Raw genomic sequence first — 22381 nt, 5'->3', positions numbered from 1 at the left:
CATCTACAAACATCATTTTGTTCGCCAGCAAAAGAAATCGCCAACATTGTTGACCACTCGCCCCTCTTCTTTTTTTTATTACAATCAATACTATTATTATTTTTTTTTTTTAAGTATCAAAAAAAAAAAAAAAAAAAAAGAATAAGATGTGTAAAAAAAATTTTGTATCATATATAATCCAGACAAGCCCAGTGTGTTGCGATGTGCGTTGATTGTACGTTGTGTTCGGCCGAGCGCTGCCCTTTACAGCGACCAATGCAATTTGCGAACGTGTAAAACTGTTGATGCACGCGAGCGTGTGTGTGTGTGTGTGTGTGTGTGTAGACAGTATCACAGCTATACGTCTTATATTCGTTGATTAGGTCATTATTCTTTTTTTTTTTTTTTTTTTTGCTACATTTTCTTGCCTGTGAATTTTGACTCCGATCGATTTGTTTTTGTTCTGTGAAAGAAAAGAAAAATACGAGAAATAACATGAGATAATGATTGCATCGTTATTTTATTTTATTGTTTTGTACAGCTTCCGTTTGCAATGATGCGAATGTCGAGCTGAAATCGCGGCATTACACACATGGAAATATCAAACGATCATGCGGTCCATTGTTCGTTTAACAATGTAGACACCACGTTTTACTGCTGAGGCTGTAGGTCAGCAGGTCGAGGTACGAAGGCGAGTCACCGTTTTTTTTTTTTTTTAGAATGGCAAAAAAAGCCGACTGGTTTTTGATGGATTGCGAACCGAGTTAAGTGGTTGGCTCTGTCGAAATGTGTGTCTTTTTAGTTTTTAGTGACGTAGACTTGGCGTGGACGATGTCTGCAAAGCTGGCGGAGTAAGGCACGCGGATGCGGCGACACGACCAGATGAATCAGCGTCGAGCAATAGAAAAGGCCACAGCAAAGGATTTCCATAATGGACAAGGCCAATCCGTAATGGCCATCCATCGTTGGAGCGTGATCGGAATAGTTGACCACGATGTGCACGTAGCGAGGCAAAGTGCACGCCATAAACGCCAACAACATGACGGCTGTCGACAAAAACAAATGGTGTTTCTTATTTTTTATTTTTTTTTTTAAAGAGTATTAAATAACAAGATCTTTTTTTTTTTTTTTAAAGCTGTACACATCAAAGTCAACTAGCGGCCGTTTGCCGAACGATTTTTGAAACACGTACAAAGCGTCTGATAAAATAACGATTTTTAGGGTAGTTGAATTGCCTCCCCGCTGGGCTGTTTGCTTCGAAGGGCGCCTACCCACCCACTATGTTGATAGCCACACAGCTTGGTGTTGTATCCTACTTAAAGTTTAATAGTTTCCGATGTAAATAGCCGTTACCCTATGGTCTCAATTCATTTTTTGGTTGCATTAATTTGAGCCGAAGTGTAAAGAGCCATGCGTCTACACGCTCGGCTTTCTCTTAACACCCCATTCAAACGAACGAGGTGCTATAGTAATAATAAAAAACCAAAAAAAAAAAAGAAGAAAGCTTATTAAAACAATGTGTTATCTATAAAAACAGTTGACGCTAGAACTGTTGGCAACCCCGTGCCAGCGAACAACGGTCGCAATTTTGCAGACCCCGAAAATTCCAACCTGGCAGCGTCTGGAGAGGAGTTAGGGAAATCGGTAACGAAGGGCGTATCTACCTGCGATCGCGATCACTCGCTCACCTGTTAACGACAACACGGGTGTCACACCAACTTAAAGTCTTTGAATTCATTTTTTTGTGATTTTTTCCTCCGTTTTTTTTTTATTCCCTCTCTACGTACACCATCCGTGCGTAAATGCAATAAGAACCGTCTGTACAAATAACGTTAAACTAAAATAGACTACAAAACGAAAGCCATTAAATAAAATGGATTACCCAGCCTTCTAGGAGACGTGTTGCGTTTGTCCATGTCGGATGGCTGCGTTTCGTACGTGCGCGTCTTCAAGCTGATCAGTGCGATAGCGATGACGGGCAAGAGCGAGAAGGCCAGAAGAGACGAACCGAACATGCGGACGACTTCCGATTGGCCCACGGTGAACACGCAGACACAAAGGCCGTCCTCCTCCTTTCGTAACGAAGGCTCGGCTTCCGGTGTCGTAGGGTAATCGCCAGACGTCTGGAACAGCCCGAGACAGTCAACGTGAAGAGCGAAGGGAATAACGACGCACAACGAGAGGATCCAAACGAGCAGCGTCCATACGATCGTCCGTTTGCGCGTCTTCATCATCGATGGCCAACGAAGTGGCAAGGCTAATAGAACTGTGCCGACCCAAGCAAAACGTGACCTTTTTTTAAAATTTTGTTTTAAAAACAGAACAAAACGAATTGAAAGATAAGATGGTTGTTTGTTTTTCGCGACATGCGTATCAAGTTCATGAAAACACGAAAAAAAGTCACGTTTTTGTACTGCGTCTTAACGTTATAGTCGTAAATTAATTTATATAGGACCGTATGTTTTACGCTTCAGGCAGATAAGCGGACATTTGACATCCAATCGGCCCTTCCAACCAATAGCCGTCGATGGCAGCAACCAGATCGTAAGGTAAACCTGTGCGCGTGATCAACCAAAATCGAATGAATACCTTTCGAAAAAAAAACCCAATATGATTCATCGTTATATTACGCATTTACCGAACATTAGAAGGATCAGATCGGCCATGGCCAGCGAAGCCATCAGATGGAGTGTTTGCAATGAAAACGGAGTTCGGGCATTCTTGACGACCGATGCTACGACGATGGCAGCGTTCAAACCGATGGCCGAGATTCCGAGCACTACGCCGAACGTGGCGAATACGACGCGAATATTTCTGATGACATCATCGTGATCGATAGCGTCGAAATCACTGGCGTTCTTCAAGTCGAAGACACTCGAATTCGATAGGTGGAATACTGACGTCACAACTGAGCGGTTTGCCATTTTTTTTTTTTTTTTTTTGAACAGATGACGAAGGCAATTATGCAATGATTTAAATTAAACGTTAGAGAATAACGAAACGTTAGTTAAGAGTGGGAAAGAAGGACGAGAGACAAGTGTGACTGACTTTATCAGCCGTTTCCACAGCTTTTCCTATGTTCGACCAACACTGAGGACGTTGAAACGCGATCTGTCATTCTCAAGAATCGTTTTCGATAAGCGTCCAGCAAACTGTATCGTGTCAAGCATATAATATCACGAGCAGCAGAGAAAAGAGACTCTTTGCGTCTGACTCCTAACCGTCAACAAAACAGGATGAAGGGCACAGAGGCACAGATTTTTTTTTTTTTTTTCTAAAACTCAAAGCGAACGGGAGGGTGTCGTGTTTGATTATGAAATTTGGTTAACGTACTTTGCACTTATTTTTTTCAACTTGTTTGTCGTCTCTCATATCTAATAAGGACTGACTACACTTATAACATCCGCATTTAGAGTTGTTTTTTTTTTTTTTAATGCGGATCTATGTTTTTAGAAAATGTTTTAAATCTTGTGCATTTCTACGCCCGTAGGCATAATGTAATTTTATGAGTTTTTTATTCAATTTGTGTAAACTAAAACACCGATCGCGAGCGTTCCATTTCATTATACCTATATTCCGATAGTCGCTTACATACAAACACATCATCTTTAAACGTTCCATTATATTCCCGTTTAGGAAAGAATAGGGCAGCGCATGGGTTTAGCCACCATATATAAATATGGTAAAGATAATGCGTAAGCTTTAAAAGAAATACTTTCAAGGTTTAGAGCCTACGGACACGCCAACCTTTGCGTCGGTACAACGTTGGCTTAAGTTTCAAAGTTAAGAATTCTTTGCGTATGTAGATACACGATGCATTGCGATTAGCTTCAACTACCAATCAACTTGTGTTGGCCAACAAAGTCCGTAAAGCTGGGCAATTTGTCAGCCCTCCCCACATCTGCGTCGTGTAACGTAGGAAAGATAATGTGAACCTTATGAAACGAGAGTAGCTTTGCCATCCGTGAAGCAATTGTAAAGCGTCATTCAGGTAAGAACCGAGTCAGAGGTACGAAAGGCACTGCAGCTTAGCTTCGAAAACATGAAAATGTTAAAACTCTTCCGTAATCATATTTTCCCTTATTGGAAATCCATCATTGTTGTATCTGTTCCCTTGTTACTGTTGCCACTACCTGTTATATCGGGAACGAAGGTAATTCATTTGATTGTCGCCATTTTCGATTAAACACGATTTGATTGATGGATATGCCAGGAAGCATCATGTGGATACATCATTTTGATCATGGCCATTTACTGGATGACGGAAGCATTGCCACTTCCAATTACGAGCTTGATTCCGGTCGTTGCTTTCCCCCTCTTTGGCATTTTGGACACGGGCACAGTTTGCACAGCTTACATGAAGGTACTATCCATCTCTTATTCCTGTTTTTTTTTTTTTTTACATTTTGCTGTTGCTAAACGAACGTGACATATCGGATTTGAGTTAGTTACTGTGAAACATAATTATGACACGTTCTCGACATTTCAAAATCTGCATAGGAAACGAACATGATGTTCATCGGAGGACTCATCCTGGCTCTGGGAATTGAGTTTTGCAATTTGCACAAACGAGTGGCTTTGGCCGTGCTGCTACTGGTCGGTGCTAAACCAAGATGGTAAGACGTTTATGCAACATCCCATACATACTTAAGAGTATACAGCTATTAACTATGCTGATTTTGTCTACTCATTACACATAGCCGACCTTCGTGTCTACTAATTCAGGGTTTTTCTTGAACATGTTTATTTTTTTTTTTATCACGACATTTTCAGACGTTTGTCAAAACGTCACTCATCGTAATCGATGGTCGTACATGATACTAGGTTCAGATCGTGATCTTCAGCAAAAGGACAGCTGTCATAATCATCATTTCAAAAAAAGATTGTTAACAGTGACTGGTGACACGTTTACCTTGTCGCTTTATCATCATCTCCTGTTCGAGACAGTCACACTTCACTTTAGTTTTGACATCCACAATGAATCATGAAGCTCTTGGTCTTAGTTTTCAAAATGAGTTTAAGGCCTATGGGTCTCTCGTTTGTTCAATGAAGAGCACACGCTTTAACACTTATGTGAACACAATAATATTCACCTGCTGGCCTATAGGTTGATGGTGGGTTTCATGGCAACGACAGCCTTTCTGTCCATGTGGATCTCCAACACGGCCACCACCGCCATGATGGTTCCCATCGTAGAAGCCGTCGTCTCCGAATTGTACAAGGTACTGTTCACTAAAGAAATGAAAGTGGGACAGTTTCTAATGTTTTTCATTGCATTTTCGATAACAGGATGATGACAAGGAGGAATCCCGTGGATCTTCGCACGTCACGCTTGCCATATCCAGCGACAGCGTTCAAGAACTTGTGCCCGGTCCGCTGGAAACCAAAGACGTTCATCAGAAAGTAGCGTCTTTATCTCCAGCGTCGATAGCAGCCGAGAAGGAAGCGAGAAGGAAAATGCGCGTAGGCGTGATGATGTCCATAGGTTAGTCCTTAAGCTATATACAGTATATATATCTCAATAGATAGTTAATTGCTCATTTTGTTTTATTCTGTAGCTTATGCCTCGAATATCGGTGGAACTGGATCTTTGATCGGATCATCTCCCCAATTAGCGCTGAAAGGCATCTTGCAAGAGTAGGTCAACTGATTGGGTTTGAATAATGCGCAAGCCAATCGATAATGCCCATTATTATCATATATATGTTAACACCCATCTCTTTTGGTTTGCAAAACAGAACTTTCGGTACGACGGAATTGAATTTCGCCAGCTGGATGGCGTTCAATATTCCCGGCGTCATTATTAACCTGTTCTTCGCTTGGTTATGGATACAATTTCTTTTCATTGGATTCACAAACAACAAGTATAATCTGATTGCATAACAATTCATTAAAAAAAAACATGCATGCAAATTAGAGGTTACATCATCATTTTTTTCTGATTGCGTTTTGCATGTACAGCACCGATGCGGAGCGGGAGAAGGAGGTGAGAAAAATGATCCGCAAAAAATTCAAAGATCTTGGCCCTATGTCGTTCCACGAAGCAGCCGTGCTCGTCCTGTTCATCATCTGCGTTATGCTGTGGTTTTTCCGCGACCCTGGTTTTGTGCCCGGCTGGGCGCATTTCATTGAGGACGCGCACGTCGATGACGCTACAGCCGTTATGATTATAGTTCTGTTTTTGTTCAGCATTCCTGCCAAGCCTGCCTTTTGGTGTTTACGTCCGAAAGGAGGTGTGTTATATTTGGCCATTGGTCACACCCTTTTGTGTTTCAAACACTTGATTTACAAACTGTCGCTTTTACTTTTTTTTTTTTTCAACAACGCGCTATCTCGCTGACTTTAATGTCGTCAGAAAGCGGACCGGAGAAGCCTAGCCCTGCCCTTCTCGACTGGAAATACGTTCAAGATAGGCTACCGTGGGGCATTGTCCTTCTTCTAGGTACTTTTTTTTTTTGTGTTAATGCTTTCATTATTTATTCCATTGGTTGTTGAAAAATGGATTTACATCCTCATTAAAACCGCAAATGATCCGAGTTCCTATTGATTTCTATTCTTTTATAGGTGGTGGATTTGCATTGTCTGACGCCACGAAAGAATCAGGATTATCGGACTGGATTGGGCAACAATTGACCGGTTTGTCCGTTCTTCCTCCGTTCGTCATCATGTTAATCATCTGCATAATCACGGCCACCATAACGGAAGTTGCGTCTAACACTGCCACGGCCAACATTCTCCTTCCCATCTTAGCAGACACGGTATACATATTCTGAAAGTTTGCCTCTTGTGCATAATTCGCTAATGTTATTCGCAATTGATCGAATTTCTTTGGACACACGCAGGCCGTATCGATCGGTGTAAATCCTTTGTACTTGATGGTGCCGGCGACAGTTACTTGGTAAGGGAAAGTAAACTTTTATTTTATTTTTTTTTTTAGAGAATATTATCGCAAGTGCATAGTTTCATTTGAATCCATAATATTCTACGTGTAGTTCTTACGCGTTTATGCTACCCGTGGCCACGCCTCCCAACGCGATCGTGTTCTCCGCAGCCAAAATGAATCCAGTCGAAATGGTACGCATAAAAGATGCAATTGCCAAAATCAAGGCGTTTAACGTTTACGTATAATTAAACTGATTGCGATTTGAACGTGATTTTCGACAGATGAAAGCCGGTTGGTTCATGAACCTCGTTTGCGTCATTGTCATTTGCGTATTGATGGAGACGTGGGGAAATGTGATTTTCAACAGCAAAGATTTCCCGGCGTGGGCCAACTCTACCATGACGAACGATACTGACAACGCGTGCAACGTCACTAGACTAATGTGGGCATGAATGTTTTACCAGCCGAGTTGAACTATTGAAATATCAACAAAAATCAATGCTTCCCACGAAAAAAATAACGAAATATATATACTCTAATAGATTCAGCTCCACAAAACATTATTAATCAATTTGACCGTAGGTCTTGTGAAAATTCCAAATTGAAAATGTTAAGCCCGACAAAATAAGCCCGGCTTTTCGTACATTCCCAAAATTATTTCAAAAATTATGTTTTACTTAGAAATACACACGAATTAGTCAAGAAAATGAACGGGGATCACCAAATTAAGCACCTTTTTTTTGTAGCGCTCATAGTTTTTGAGTTATTCGAAATTCAAAGTGGGTAACGTTCCACACATTTGTTTTCCGTTTAATTCGAAAACTGCGCAACTAACTGCAAAACTATGTTTTATTCGTCACTGGCGTTCAAATTTGATTACAACAGGTTTTGGTTTTATAGGAATCGAAGTTAAAACTTTGAACCCGAAAAAATCAGGTTTAAAAAATAAGCCCGACAAAATAATGTCGGCCTTATTTTTTTAAACCTAGGCCCGACAAAATAATGTCGGCCTTATTTTTTTTTAACCTAGGCCCGACAAAATAAGCCCGACAAAAAAATGTCGGGCTTATTTTTTCGGGGGGGGGGGGCACATGAGTTATTCAAAATTCTAAGTGGTTACGTTAAAATTATTTGACTTAGATTCGAAAACTGCGCAACTAACAGCGAAACTAATATTTCTTTCGGCTCTCGCGTTCAAATTTGATTGCAACAGGTATTGGTTTCATAGGGATTCCAAGTCAAAATTTTAAGCCCGAGAAAGTCGGGCTTAAAAAATAAGCCCGACAACACAAGCCCAACAAATTAAACACGTCTTTTCGCTCATTTCATTCATTAAAAAAAATAATGATCTAGCTGTAGCTGTATACACGATTTAGATACGAAAATAGTGGAGGGAGAAAATCTGAAGAGGAATCCCACACCATCCCTTTTCTTGCCTTGTCCGTCTTCGTGTATAGCCTATAGCTGTGTACACAAATATACCTGCTTCACGTCTAGATATCAAGTGGAGGGACACTACCGATCCACCGAGCTGCTACACAACACATGACTGCTACTGACTTCGTTCCAGCTTTTTTTTTTTTTCTTTCCCGGTGGGAATCGGCTGTGGGTTGTAGGAAGAAAAAGAAAAAGGAAGATAACGTGGATGGAGGTTTTGACGTCACACACGTTGAAGATTGGAAACAACTGCCGCGTAGTTATTGTTTTTATTAATGCCCAACGTTCTTTTTCACTTTCTCTCTCCTCCAACACTTGGCGTGCGCTCCATTTTGTTGTTGTTGTTGTTTTCGTTTGGCTTAATATACATGATTTCAATGCAGAATGGAATGCTAATCACGAATCTAAAGTTTATTTCTTAATTGGCCTTATAGTTTTTGAATTAAACAAAAAAAACAGAAGGCCGGGCTTATTTTGTCGGGCTTAAAATTTTGTCCTAGTCCTTAGTTTTTTACGGTTAATTCAAAATCTACAAGCCCAATATAAAAATATACCAGATTTTCGCAATCAGCGATCAATTTTGAATCAAAATAATGTATTTTCAATCAAACCTAGAATTTGACGAAAATTGAAAAAGTAAGAAGGCTATAGCCTTCCTACTTTTTCATTTTTGGCCAAATTTCAAATTTGGCTTAAAATACATGATTTCAATGCAGAATGGAATGCTTATCACGAATATATAGCTTATTTCTTAATCGGCCTTATAGTTTTTGAATTAAACAAAAAAAACAGAAGGCCGGGCTTATTTTTTCGGGCTTAAAATTTTGTCCTAGTCCTTAGTTTTTTTACGGTTAATTCAAAATCATAAGCCCAATTTAAAAATATACCAGATTTTCGTGATCAACGATCAATTTTCTATCAAAATAATGTATTTTTAACCAAATCTAGAATTTGACGAAAATTGAAAAAGTGAGAAGGCTATAGCCTTCCTACTTTTTCATTTTTGGCCAAATTTCAAATTTGGCTTAAAATACATGATTTCAATGCAGAATGGAATGCTTATCACGAATATACAGCTTATTTCTTAATCGGCCTTATGGTTTCTGAATTAAACAAAAAAAAGGCATTTACATTCAAATTTGATGATAACAGGTTTTGATTTCATCGAAATCCAAGTCAAAATTTTGAGCCCGAAAAAAATCAGGCTTAAAAAATAAGCCCGACAAAATAAGCCCAACAAAATAAGCCCGACTTTTGGTATATTCCCAAAATTATTTCAAAAATTATGTTTTACGTAGAAATGCACACGAATTAGTCACGAAATTGAACGAGGATCACGGAAATCAGCTCCATTTTTTTTATGAAGGGCTCATAGTTTTTAAGTTATTCGAAATTCAAAGTGGGTAACGTTACACACATTTATTTTCCGTGTAATTCGAAAACTGCGCAACTAACAGCGAAACTAATATTTTCTTAGGCACTGGCGTTCAAATTTGATTATAACAGGTTTTGTTTTCGTAGGAATCCAAGTCAAAATTTTGAACCCGAAAAGATCAGGTTAAAAAAAATAAGCCCGACAAAATAATGTCGGGCTTATTTTTTTAAACCTAGGCCCGCCAAAATCAGACCGACTTTTTGTACATTCCAAAAATTATTTCAAAAATTATGTTTTACTTGGAAATACACATGAATTTAGCATGAGAGTCACGAAATTCAACTTTATTTTTTCGTGGGGCTCATAGTTTTTGAGTTATTCAAAAGTGGCTACGTTAAAAACATTTGTCTTACGTTTAATTCGAAAAATGCGCAACCAACAGCGAAACTAATATTTTATTCGGCTCTGGCGTTCAAATTTGATGACCACAGGTATTGGTTTCATCGGGGTTCCAAGTCAAAATTTTAAGCCCGAAAAAAACCGGGCTTAAAAAATAAGCCCGACAACACAAGCCCATCAAAATAAGCCCGACTTTTCGCTCATTTCATTCATTTAAAGAAATAATAATCTAGTTGTAGTTGTATACACGATTTAGATGCCAAATTCAACGATGATCATGAAAATGGATTTTATTTTTACGCGGTATTTGTATAGTTCTTGAGTTATGTGAACTCAAAGGGTGGCTATTATGTATTTTCATTGTATACGATTTTCTCCATTACTATTCCAAAAGGCAATACCCTACTCACAAGCATTCTGAAAACTGAATGTTGACCCATGAACCTGGATGTATTACATGTATTGCTACAGGAAATGATCCAATTATTCAAACACTGTCCAGGTCAGTATGGAAACAAAAAAAAAACGCACACATGTATCGGGTGAAAACAAAAATCAAATGAAAACATTGGTTGACTTATCATTAATGAGACACGATGACGTGCATATCAATTACGGTACACATTGTTTTGTTTGTTTGAATTTGCCCTTTTACAAATTGTAATAGTTATAACAAGAAACCACACATATATAGTTCCTTTCAAACATTCATTGAACCGCTAGTCAGGCCTAAAAGGTTGGCATTTTACCTTATCACATTGCTATAAGTTGAGTGCACCTATATGAAAATCCAAGAGTGGAAACATTCATCATCTCGTTCTCCGTTCCATAACTTTGCGTCGTCAAAGATAGATATATACTGACTGCATCGAGTCTATGTAAACCGACACGTTATGTGACATTCAAAATGGAAATTGAGTGCTCTGTTGGGTCGTTTGGTAGGTCGGACTTGCATTCGAAACTTGACTAGTCGGCCGACTGCATTTCACAGCTTCACCTTCCACCCTTGGTGGAAGCTGGCCCAGGTGTTCTCCAGCTACCGTCGATGCTCGCGATTTGCAGGTACCAACGACAGCTGGTCTCTTAATCGGCGGATGGCAGTTCAACGGATTCCGCTCTTCGTTGAACACTTGGAGCCAAGTGGAAGCTGAAGGGCGGGCCGGACTACTGGAGCGATGCGAACGTAAATCGGCCAACGGGTAAGACAAGAGCGAAGACGGACTGAGGCCAACGTTGTACTCAATCATTGGGGGAGCTAAGAGAGACGTGTCGATCGCCAACGCATTGTCGTGATCGATTGTTTGGCCCTTCATGCGAGCGAAACACTTTCGACGATCGCGCACCGACATGACGGCCGCCGGCTGGAAACTCGAATAAGCTGGGATGTTCTTGGCCGTCGAAGAGTCCAAACTATCGCCACTGAACGTGCTGCGGATGCTCGTGCAAGGCGAAGCTGCCGGCGTTGCCTGGATCACGCAAATATCGATGTGTCCTTCGCGTTGAGAGTTATCACGCTCCTCCTGGTTCGTGCCGGCCAGGCCCGTTTCCGCCAGGCTGCTTTGATTTCGATTGTGGCGGTTCTTCGGCGACGAACATTCGGTCCGTTCGCCGTTGGATCTAACCGAATGGCCACTCGTGCTCTTCGCCCTGATCATCTTAGCTATCGATGATCGCCATCCGCGAGAGAGAGGCTCACTGGTCAGCGAAGCCGAACGGCAATACGTCGATTTATTCTTGGAATCTTCCGGCTGCTGGATGTGAATGCGATGCACGACGGCTAAACGTGAACGCGGCGATGGCGGTGGTAGGGATGGTATCGGGATGTCAACCGACGTGCTAGGCGTAATGACATGGCGGCGGTTCTCTCGAATCGACGGCTGCCTGGACGGCGTTCGAAACGATCTGCGATGGCCCACTGGAAGAGTATCGGGCCGCAAATGGCCCGTTTCGGCGTTACTGCAACTGCCGCTCCTCAGGCGGCTGTAATCGGGCCGATTGTTGTGCAACGATCCCGGTCGGCTGCGTGCAACGCGCTTACTTCGGCTGTAGTTGGTCATGTCGCTTTCACGGAACGAAACCGACCGTCCAGGTAGGTTCTTTTTGTTGAACGGACTTTGCAGCTGTTGGTCACGACCAGCCATTCCATCGTCATGGCGGCTGCAATCTGGACGATTCAACGAACGTTGGCGATGCAGATGCGACACGCACGCCGTTTTCGCTTGCACGTTCGGCACTTGCAAGCGTGACTGGCTGTTGCGCGTCGGGTAGGCGCATACGGACGATGGCTTACGAGAATCGCACCGATAAATACCCAATCCACCCATCACGGAACCTTTTTCCAAACACAGAAGGGGTAATACACAATCGATTGTGATGATTGAACTCTATCTATGAAGATGTGACACTTGAATGAAAGATGATGATGGCGCCTCACGTTCGCATAAATATGGGTACTTTGCGTGTTAGATACGATCCATTAGATCCATTTTTATTGCTTCGTTTTATTCTTTTTTTCTACAACGAAATCGAATGTACAGTGGAGCATTGTAATCGTTAATAAAACTTCCGGTATGTTTACGAGCGTTTCGACCCCTGTCCAGGGAAGCATTGAGGTCGCAATAAATCGTACGACTATTTTCGGAATACGCGCAACAGCCAAAGCAAAATGGCTCTTTCTCTTTTCTTCCGAAATAGTTTTTTTCTTTCCTATGTCAATGTTATAACAAACGTTTTACATGCTACAACAACAATGAACAAAGCTCAGTTCATATAGATTCCTCTCGGTGGTGGCACGCGTACATAGTTTGTGCACAGTATATGGCTGATGCAACACCCCTCTTCAGCCATAAACTTTGGATCAATAATAACACAAGGCTATACGGAACGACTTCGTGTAGACATTTTGCCCTTCCTCCCACGTACTAATAGCCTACTAGTCCAATCAATATAAATCAAGTTGTCTTTGAGTCTATTTGTTATCGCTTTTTTTTTACCGAAGTTTGTGCCGATCATAAATCTTTGCAACGTATGGCTATAGTGCGCTTTGATAGACACTCTTACATCATCGCTGATGTTCTAGATTGCGCTGCGCAAGCATCTAACCCTTATGGACCCAATCATTTTCATTTCTGTCCGAAGAAAAACGCTTCCTTCAGAAGGTCTCGAAAGACTTTACGAGTCATTGTCTTATTCCGGTAGCTCATTAAAAAGCAGGAATGAAATTGTACCTGATAAACTACCAGTCCGTTGACTGCGGCTATTGATCGTCTCGTCGAAAGAGGACTGGGCCACCAGTAGAACGGGATCACTTCCTTTTTGGAGACTGGCAGATCGCCATAAACCCGAGCCTCCATAAAGAAATCTGGGAAATAATAAACAGCACTTATAAATCAAGAAGTATCATTCATTCTAAACAAAACGTATGCGTCCCCATATATATATATATAACATGCTTCCAATACTAATGCCATATACTTTTAGTCGTTACAATATGGAAATAGTTTTTATTTACAGCTCTTTGGCATAGATCTTCCAGGCTGGCATCTCACTGTCATCGGTGTAATACTGAGGCTGAGACGATTTGATTGTCACAGTCGATTGATGCAGTGTTGGCTGTTGCGATGTCACGATGCTGCCCGATGGCGTTTCGCGTCCCGATTCGCAATGATGTTGAAACTTGTTAAGGCTGCCGCATTCCACTTCGACCTGGTAGAAAGCCGAAGAGTCGGCCGTTAGCCCTGGATTGCTCTCGTGTAAGTGCGGCTGAGACACCGGCTGGTCGATGACTATCGAATCCTCATCGCTGGAGCTTCGCATGAATTTCAACCTCTTGCACTTTGCCTAATTCGATATAAGGAAGAACACCAAGTCGGTCATGTAAGCGAATCACAATTGAATTAGAGCAACAACACACGGCGAAAATAGAAGACAAAATCAAATAGGAACATTCGAGGATCTTCCTTAATTAGAAGAAGTGAGCCTGATCTGAGGATACTATCAGTGACGGAATGATCGATAAAAGAGTTTTGCATTCTTTCAAACTTGGACAAATAGGCAAATATGCAACAACATCTACCACTCAGACAAGATTACAAGCTGAGATGTGTCGTTTATGCTTCAGTTCGTTTAGACAGCTGAATCAATATGTCCTTTAGACTTTCACTGAGCGTGAGTCGAGTCCCTGTCGGTCGCCCATGCTGAACGCATCCAAGGGAGTTTCGCCTTCAGGCATCTTGCTCATATAAGATGAAGAGATTGAAATTTCGTGATTTGATCAAATTCCTTTTGCGCAAACCATTTCCTGTGCATTTTCTTTTAAAATACATTCGTTTGCCGTGGTTCCCACTTTTCGTCCCCTTGAACGAACGAAACACATTCAACTTTAAACGGCAAGAAGAAGGATGGGCTCGATGTGACTCTTTGACATTAACGGCTAGTGTTGAATTGGCAAGTTAAGTCACATCAGTTATATTAAAAAGCCGTTCGTAGGAATTCCAGATTGCAGGATAACACGTCGATAGTTGTATACCAAAGCGCACACGTTTTTAATCCATTAAAAAATGAGTTCAACAATGGAAAACTACTGGGTCGATACGTCTTGCGCCGCTAAGAGTTTTTAGCAAAGCCGGCCGAACAACAGTTATAGCGTGTCGGCTTGCGTTTTGAAACAGTGACGACGCTATTACAAACAAAACACAATAAAAAAAAAAAAAAAAACGGAGTGACGGACGTATAGAACGATGTGTCACTGACCTTATAAAAAACGTAGAGGACGGCCATCGTCAAGAATCCTGAAAGAGTGGCTGCAATTTTGAGCCCAGTCAAGGGATCATAAGCTTTGTAATATTCGTTCTTTTCAGCGGCCTTCTCAGCGGCCGTCTGCGGCCATTGAGTTCTTCCCGCACGCCATGCTGATGACAGGATAAAGTAAACCGAATCGGCCGTTTCGACGGTGATGTTCATTTGCGGCGTGCCCTCGTTGATTGACTCACTGACGACCGAAGCCATCGATAATCGTCTTGTCGTATGCGATTCAAGCGGCCAATTGCACGTCCATCTCTTGAATGAAAAGATAAATGAAAATCGTACATATTTGATTTAAAGAAAAAAACAAACAAACAAATTGGAAATGGATTGTCAAGATCATTCATTGTACGGGGGGCTAAAAGGCGTTTTGGCAGCAGGCGGAGGACGTTTTGTATCGACGCTGTCAGTCTATGTCGAAGTAACTCTTTTTGGCATTTGTCCAGGCTGATAGTCTTTTATGGCGATCCTCTCGTGCTGGCATCTCTTATCTTAACCCACATTTTTTTTTCGTTTTTCGAGTTGTTCCATATGGGCTGATTTGTGCCCGGCTGAACGCGATGATACGACGGTGCGAAAAGAATCGTTTTCCCGGAAACTTGATATGCCTCTATTTCCGCTTCCGGACGCAATTGGCTGTGCACGATCGTCCAAACATTACAGTGTCTGCACGTTGGAAATCGGGATTCAAACGCCTCACCGAAACTAACGTACTGCATTGTATGGTCAGATTTCATGAAATGGATTTTTTAAAACATGGGGGGGGGGGGGGCCGGGAATAAAACTGGCAAAAGAAAGGATCTTTTCATCAACATCTGGTGCTGAGTAGGTCGTTGAGCCAGGGACAGTGATGATGACGATTATCGATCGCACGAAGAATAAGGCGAAGACATATTTTGATTACATCACATTATGATTATTTTTCTAACAGCTCCAACCTCATTTCCCCCATTAATTTTTTGCTTTGTCCGAGAAAGAAAAAAAAGGTTGGCTGGTTGTTATCAAAGAGGAAGCCCTCCCCCCCCAAAAAATGGGATTTTTGATGGAAGTGGTAGGCGGGGCGTGCGGTAAGCAAACGGGCAGGTAGTCTGCTGCATGTACGCATGCTGTCAAGCGAAGGTAGCACAGGAGGATCAATAGTTTCTGTCCCGATGCGGTGTGCACACTGTGTGCGTAGGCAAGCAGCTCTCTCTCCCCACATACATATTGGCAAAGGTATATAGCATTAAAGGATTTTCTGATGTCTGGAACTTGACCGTCACGGGCACCTCACAAGCTCTCAACATCCTTTTCAGATTTCAGCTCTACTTCTATCTTATTCGTCTCGATGCAAATCGCATAAGAAGCAACATCACGCAACACTCGCTCTTTGTTTCCGGAGGGGGGATAATTTAGCATCATTTTCTTTTTACTGAGTCTCACTGTCTGCGTTCAAATACGCCGTTAGTGTCGTGAACTAGCTCAAAGTTAGCTTAAGATCCCCTCCTCCCCCCTTTTTTTTCCTCTTGATGTTTCTTCCTCTTTTTTTACGTTTACATTTCGTGTTGCTCTGTTTCTCCTCTTTTCTTCCTTTTCTCACACGTCTTTCTCAATTTCACACGCCTTTTCTTCTCGAGCCGACCAGCCTGGCCGTTCTATGAATAGCAGCGCCAGTGAGGGCTACATCCAACAACATTTTTTGAGGGGGGGGAGGAGGCCTCCACCGGCTTTCCAACTCTTTATGTCGAACCAAATAAATGCAGATAAAAATCGATGGCACGTTCTATACAGTCTACTTGGAACCCCAATCTTCATCCACAACGTGGAATGTTCATTCCTAGTCCTGGTCCATTGCGAATGTAGATCGATGCTAACTCATCCTTAGCGCAGTATGATCAAATGGTTTCAATCACCGTACAACGTCATCCATCGTGCGATGAAAGACTTGTTGGGTAGAAAAAAAAAAAAACACAATAGCTGTCGCCTACGCCCCTGATGTTCGTGATAACAAAAAATAATAATAAAGAACTGTCTGTTTTCTTTGTCCCTCCCCAGAAACAGTTTTTGCAACTAGACGTGGTTGTAGACTAAATGTCAAGAGACCCATCAATACTTGTCCAAAAAGATTTGGCATGCCCCGCACAAACCCTACTGAAATTACAGTGAAAATCAGGTATGTTGCGAAAACTTGAACGAATAATAACTTTTTCAAATTTAAAAGAGGAAACTATTGACATTTGCGGCCTTTGTTGTGTGAAATAGACGAAATATGGGTCAAAGACAGTGTTGGCAAAAAGAAAAAAACATCGATCCTCTTCGCTAGCTGTTGTTGGTGTCGATATTTGAGAAGCGTGGTTTGATTACATCAACAGCTTGGCACGAACTGTGTAAACTTTCAGGTCAGCTCACGATGCCTTTCAAAGCCCGTGACACGGCCAAAAGGTAAACTGTTTATGTAGACTGATAACATCAATGTGCCAAGCTAATTCCAAAGTCCTCCCCCCCCCCTTCCCGTTTTACTTTTTCAAACTTCTTGAGCTTTCCAAGATGCTTGAATACCACATTTTCAAGAAGGCCCTTCCGGCTTTCGTTGTTTGACAATGTTTTGCGAGTATACGTGCACGGTCTTACTTGTCAGTTGTCACTCTCGGACGACCCTGCTCCTGTTTTTTCTCCTTCTCGAAGACTCTGTTGTCAAACAATCGCCTATTCCTATTACCTTCAGTGTGGTACAATGCAAAAATGGAAAGATGGCAAAGAAAAACAAAATACTGTTTGAGCGTTTGAACTTAAATTGACACGTTTGGTCAAAGGAGTCACATCACAGTAATGTCACTGATTACACACTCGGTAGTTTGTGGTATAAAGAGCGGGGCCAAAGGTATAGACGACACGTCTGCACCGAGTTGGAGCTCTCATCGCACTAAACAGAGTCTAGGACGCACGGAATCCTGGGGGCTCAGTCCCCAGGATTGGTACCCTCACCCTCCAGTTTAAAGCGGCAACAACAGCAAGCATATAGACGCAGCTGTGTAACAGAAACACAGCAGACTTGCGTCGTTTACATCCTCCTCCCTTTTTTTTCTCTTCTCAACCCAATTTTTGTTTTTGTTTTCAGAAAAACTGTTTAGTTATTTTATGGAAGCTATGACGCAATGAGAAAAAAAGAAGAATTCAAGTAAATGTTTATGCGTGTTTTTTAAAATGTCGTAAATATTGCAACTGTCTGAGAGTCAATTCTTCCTTTTTTTTTCCTCCATTTGTTTTGTTCTTTTTTTTTTTTTACTTTCATTTAGTCTTCAAGTTCTTCATCTCCTTTTTTTTCAATAAAACGTCGCTGCTGCTGGCATTTTCATCACGCGTGAATCGTATCCTACGACTTTTGCTGCCTTTGCAACTCGTATCTCTTCGCCTTTGTTTAGCACGTTCGAGATTCATCACGTGCAGGCACGTCCAAACAGCAAAGCAAGCCGTTTTTGTTGGATGTTAACATTTGCCTTTTGAAACGTCTTTTTTTTCCCTCTATCCTCGTTTCATATTGTCCCGGTTTTTTACCGATTTGCATCGCAAAATCCCTTCCCTACCCCCATTTCTTTTGAGGACGTCTTCCGTGTTTCTCTGTTGCAAAGTTTTGCCGTACAAAACCTCGAGGCTACAAAACTACTAGCCAATCGATTCCAAGCACGCCGGATAGAGTTCTTACGGCCTTGTGTATACGAACGTGTACGTGCGCATGTATAGAACCATATAAAAAGTAGTAAATCAAATCGCATAAAAAGTGTTTCACGAAATACCATCAAGTACGAGAAAAAAGAATCCCTTTCTAATTTCCTCAGTTGAAATAATTAAAAGAAAAAACACAAGTCTTGTTATTTAATCATCAACTAATCATCCCAGGGAATCAGTTTGCGTGAGTTTGATTTCAGTTATAGCCTACAAGTAACACGGAGATATTTGTAAGGGGATGAAGAGGGTCGAGGTAAAGGATGGATTTATCTTCATTTATCTGAAAACAGGGGAAGACTATGTGAACCTATTTTCTGGAAATAGCTTCTAGAAATCCGTCAGCGTGCGCATGTGAACTTTAAAATAAAATTTAAAAAAAAAAAAAAAAGAGCACGTTCAACCTCACGCGCCCTCTTCAATAATAAAAAAAAAAAAAAAAAAAAAGAGAAAACTTGGGTTTTCCGGCGTGAAGGGATTGATTTGATAGAGAAAAAGAAAAACAAATTACCTCTTTTGTGATGTCTGAATTATAGCCTTCTGTGGTGAATGATTGAAATCGGCGCTATCAAACAATTTCTTTTTTACACTCACTTAAAAATAGAGAGCGTAAGTCATCTCCAACAAATTTCGATATTTGAACAGCGTGAACAAAAAAGTTCCTTCTATGTGTGCGTTGAAGCGATGCCCGTGAGATTTGATATACTTTTTATGCAAATATCCCGACAGAGGAATGATTCTATGCAAATTGTGTTCAAAAATCTATTATGCTAAACATAAATGTTCCAACCAACTATCGAAACAGGTGCAGATTTCTTAGCTCAACCTACTTGACTTTAAGAGCTTTGCATCACCAACGTAGTCCTCATTGCGTATTCTATCAACTGACTGATGTCTTACCACGGACTTTTCTTGCTTGGTAATCATCCCTCACACCATGTCCTCGGAAATAAGCATTGCCCGTAACAAACTTATCCCTAGAACACAAAGCAGAAATGCAAATCTTCACAGCCTTCCTTTGATCGCCGTGCAACATCCTTTTAACTGAAGAATTAAACACATTTGTTTTGCAAAGCTTTCGTTCAAAAGACGTGTTTTCCACATACCACTATCTATTTAAAACAAAAGCTCAATCAATTGAATTATCCTTAATCAGAAACTATCATTGATCACACTGCACGTCGCCCTATTTATGGATTACTACACCGTAAACCCTTTAATAGGCAAATATTGGCACTTAAGAAAAAGGTAAATGGAAATCGACTGAGCAGAAGAGTCTATAAACTACGAAGGGCTGTTGGTGGTAGGAAAACCAACGAAGAACTTGGTAAGAATAAAAAAAAAAGACTCACAGCCCAGAATCGACCTCGTTCGTATCGATCGCTAGAGCTGGATTATCCAAACCTTTCAATTCGTGTACGTTCGGAGTGTCTGACGACGTCGCAGATAACGGATGAGATGCGCTACTTATCGGAGAACCTACACACAAAAACCGGAACCAAAAAGATTATTCATTTGATACAAAAGTCTTTAGCGACGAAGGCAGAGTTCCCATTTGTACTGTTAGAAAACCTAGCCAAATCATGAAAGGGCGTTGATTGATCGAAATGCAAGGGCGCAGCGTATAACACGAATCAGCGCGGCTGATTAAAGATATTGTTTCCCAGAAAAAAAAACATAAGAAATTAAGTCACTTACGGTTAGATTTGCCTTCCGCATGGCGTTCGTCCCAACTGAAATAAGAAAATCCGCAAGCTGCAATAAAGAAAGCGGCGGTTGCTGCGGCAGCTATCAATCCTCTAGCTAAGTTTTTCTATTCACGATAACAAGAGATTTGATTTAATTAAATTATACGTAGCATTTACAAAAAAAAGAATTAGTTTAATGATTTCGTTGTTTGTTTTTACCTGCCATTCGTCCACTTCGGGAAGATACGAAGCGTCAATCACTTCCAGTTCTGTTTTCGTCGTGGTGTAAGCCCCATCCGGTGATTTAGAAATGCATTTGTAGACTCCAGTATCGCTTTTTTCCGTATCCTTTTTGTTTTTTAAATCAGATGTGTTAAAATTTTCGATAACAGAAAGAAACATTCAAACGTTACATTGACAATTAGCGACCCTTCAAAATCGATGGCGTATTTCTCGGAAGCATCGTGATCAGGGCCAATAACAACTTCTGCGGGCGTGATCCAAAGTATCAGATGGCCGGCATTAACCAATTCCCAGCAAGGAAGAGCTACCTCTACGTCAGCGTAAACGCGCACAGGTCTGTAGGACACCGTACTTTCAGCGTGACAACACGAACTCAACGCCAGCACGACAGCCAACACCGTAAGTTTCGAAATTCGCTCCATCTGAAAAGAAATCTAATAACAAAACAAAACGTACGAAACAATAATTAAAACCCTATGATAATTAAGAAAAGTATTATTAATCGAACCATTGCTTAAGAGATATTCAAGCCTTAACAATTTCTTAAAATTTACTTTTCATTCCCCGTGAAATTCGTGCACGATTTCACGTTGTATTCGGTAAGTGCACAGCGTGACCAATAGATGTCAGAACCTTGTAGCAGTTCGTTTAAAATTGAAAGTATACTGCAAAAACCAAACAATCCCGCATTGCAACAACATCGTGCGTGTCACGATTTTATCACTGTACTCCTCTCTGTTGACAAACTTACTGGTGTGCAACTTGAGCAAGATTAACACAATAACGTTTTCCCCCTCGCAGCAGACAATTACATAACATGTTAATCCTAGTTAAATAAATGGATTAAACCTGCGTCAAAAACGGGTAACGAGTTATCATCCGACGATAAGGCATATCGCCTATTTGCCATTGTGTGCTAATGAAACCAAGGGAATTTCCTAGCAATACGATCTGTTTCGTTCAAAAATAAATCATGCTAACGAATGATTTAAACTCTAAAACAATACTATGCATCGAACGTGATTGTTGCACGGTTACAGACCCGCAGAGCAATCAAACAGTGAAGGGTGTGAAGATCTAGAACGGATTATTTAATCAAATTAACGATTTCCTTTCAGAAGGCAGTCTCTAATTTGCACTAAAAACATTTCAATCTAATTAAATCCCATTAATTCTCTAAAACACGTGGCTGACACTCACGAGACGTGTTTTCACGCAGCAACAACGTGTAACGTCTAAGGACACAAACCATGTGGCTCAATCATACCTTGCTCTCGGTGAAGTCACAGGACAATAACTTCTTTTAAATTCAACGTAGAATCACACCGTTGAGAAAACAAGAAAAAAATTCAACAAACTAAGCCGGTGTAGAGCTGCAGCACAAAATGAATTCAATCCAGAAGAATAAACAAACTTGGAATTTCCCGTTCTTCCGTCACGTCGCAAAGCTCGAGGGCTTTTAATGTTTGATATTTCCTTCACGTACCTTTTATTCCACTCGCTCGTACCTTCACAATCGGCCGTGAGTCGTAAAACTCGATTCTCCTCCCATTGTTAGCTTTCCGAAGGACGGGAGCTCGTGACGAGCCACTTCCCCATGACGTCATCCATCTGGCACCCGCTCTCAACGACGTGGCGGGAGGCAACTCACGACGGCTAAACTAATGCACGAACGCTAGATGGTACCCACGTTCCTGTTTCAATGAAAGGAAAAAAAAAAACATTAAATAAATACGATTTCAGGAAAAGGGCAACTGTCTGGCGCATATCCTATTCAGCAAGAGAGGATGCATTTATTAAATTGCATTCCCCACTCTTCATTTCCACTCTTCTTTAAAGATAGGGACTATCTTTTCGTAGTTGAATTTTCAA

The 22381-nt window shown here is 41.2% G+C and overlaps 4 protein-coding genes across 4 annotated transcripts; 1 reads left to right on the top strand and 3 right to left on the bottom strand.

Annotated features, from left to right (window-relative positions):
• Window positions 1–486: 486 nt before the first annotated feature.
• On the bottom strand, window positions 487–3080 carry LOC130695020 (bombesin receptor subtype-3-like). Its single transcript, XM_057518133.2, has 4 exons — window positions 2618–3080; window positions 2447–2534; window positions 1862–2271; window positions 487–1025 (listed from the first exon to the last, which is right to left on the bottom strand). The coding sequence occupies exons 1-4, from the start codon at window positions 2901–2903 to the stop codon at window positions 778–780; spliced, it is 1032 nt and encodes a 343-aa protein (XP_057374116.1). The 5' UTR covers window positions 2904–3080; the 3' UTR covers window positions 487–777.
• Window positions 3081–3965: 885 nt separating this feature from the next.
• On the top strand, window positions 3966–7403 carry LOC130695018 (Na(+)/citrate cotransporter-like). The gene is made up of 13 exons (XM_057518131.2): window positions 3966–4132; window positions 4193–4342; window positions 4480–4595; window positions 5087–5201; window positions 5269–5464; window positions 5538–5616; window positions 5718–5843; window positions 5941–6212; window positions 6335–6421; window positions 6544–6737; window positions 6822–6877; window positions 6972–7053; window positions 7144–7403. The coding sequence occupies exons 1-13, from the start codon at window positions 4022–4024 to the stop codon at window positions 7312–7314; spliced, it is 1755 nt and encodes a 584-aa protein (XP_057374114.1). The 5' UTR covers window positions 3966–4021; the 3' UTR covers window positions 7315–7403.
• A 3124-nt stretch (window positions 7404–10527) lies between these two features.
• On the bottom strand, window positions 10528–17726 carry LOC130695016 (uncharacterized). The gene is made up of 5 exons (XM_057518128.2): window positions 17487–17726; window positions 14826–15131; window positions 13585–13913; window positions 13301–13434; window positions 10528–12405 (listed from the first exon to the last, which is right to left on the bottom strand). Exons 2-5 carry the CDS (start codon window positions 15078–15080, stop codon window positions 10976–10978), a joined length of 2148 nt encoding a protein of 715 aa, XP_057374111.1. The 5' UTR covers window positions 15081–15131; window positions 17487–17726; the 3' UTR covers window positions 10528–10975.
• A 1928-nt stretch (window positions 17727–19654) lies between these two features.
• On the bottom strand, window positions 19655–21935 carry LOC130695021 (uncharacterized). The gene is made up of 5 exons (XM_057518134.2): window positions 21777–21935; window positions 20680–20943; window positions 20486–20614; window positions 20277–20391; window positions 19655–20057 (listed from the first exon to the last, which is right to left on the bottom strand). The coding sequence occupies exons 2-5, from the start codon at window positions 20929–20931 to the stop codon at window positions 19927–19929; spliced, it is 627 nt and encodes a 208-aa protein (XP_057374117.1). The 5' UTR covers window positions 20932–20943; window positions 21777–21935; the 3' UTR covers window positions 19655–19926.
• Window positions 21936–22381: the final 446 nt, after the last annotated feature.

The sequence above is a fragment of the Daphnia carinata genome, chromosome 4, assembly GCF_022539665.2.
Source record: "Daphnia carinata strain CSIRO-1 chromosome 4, CSIRO_AGI_Dcar_HiC_V3, whole genome shotgun sequence".
In the NCBI taxonomy this organism is placed as follows: Eukaryota; Metazoa; Arthropoda; class Branchiopoda; order Diplostraca; family Daphniidae; genus Daphnia; species Daphnia carinata.
Note: the sequence above shows the minus strand (reverse complement) of the source record. Positions and strands in the feature narration are given on the sequence as shown.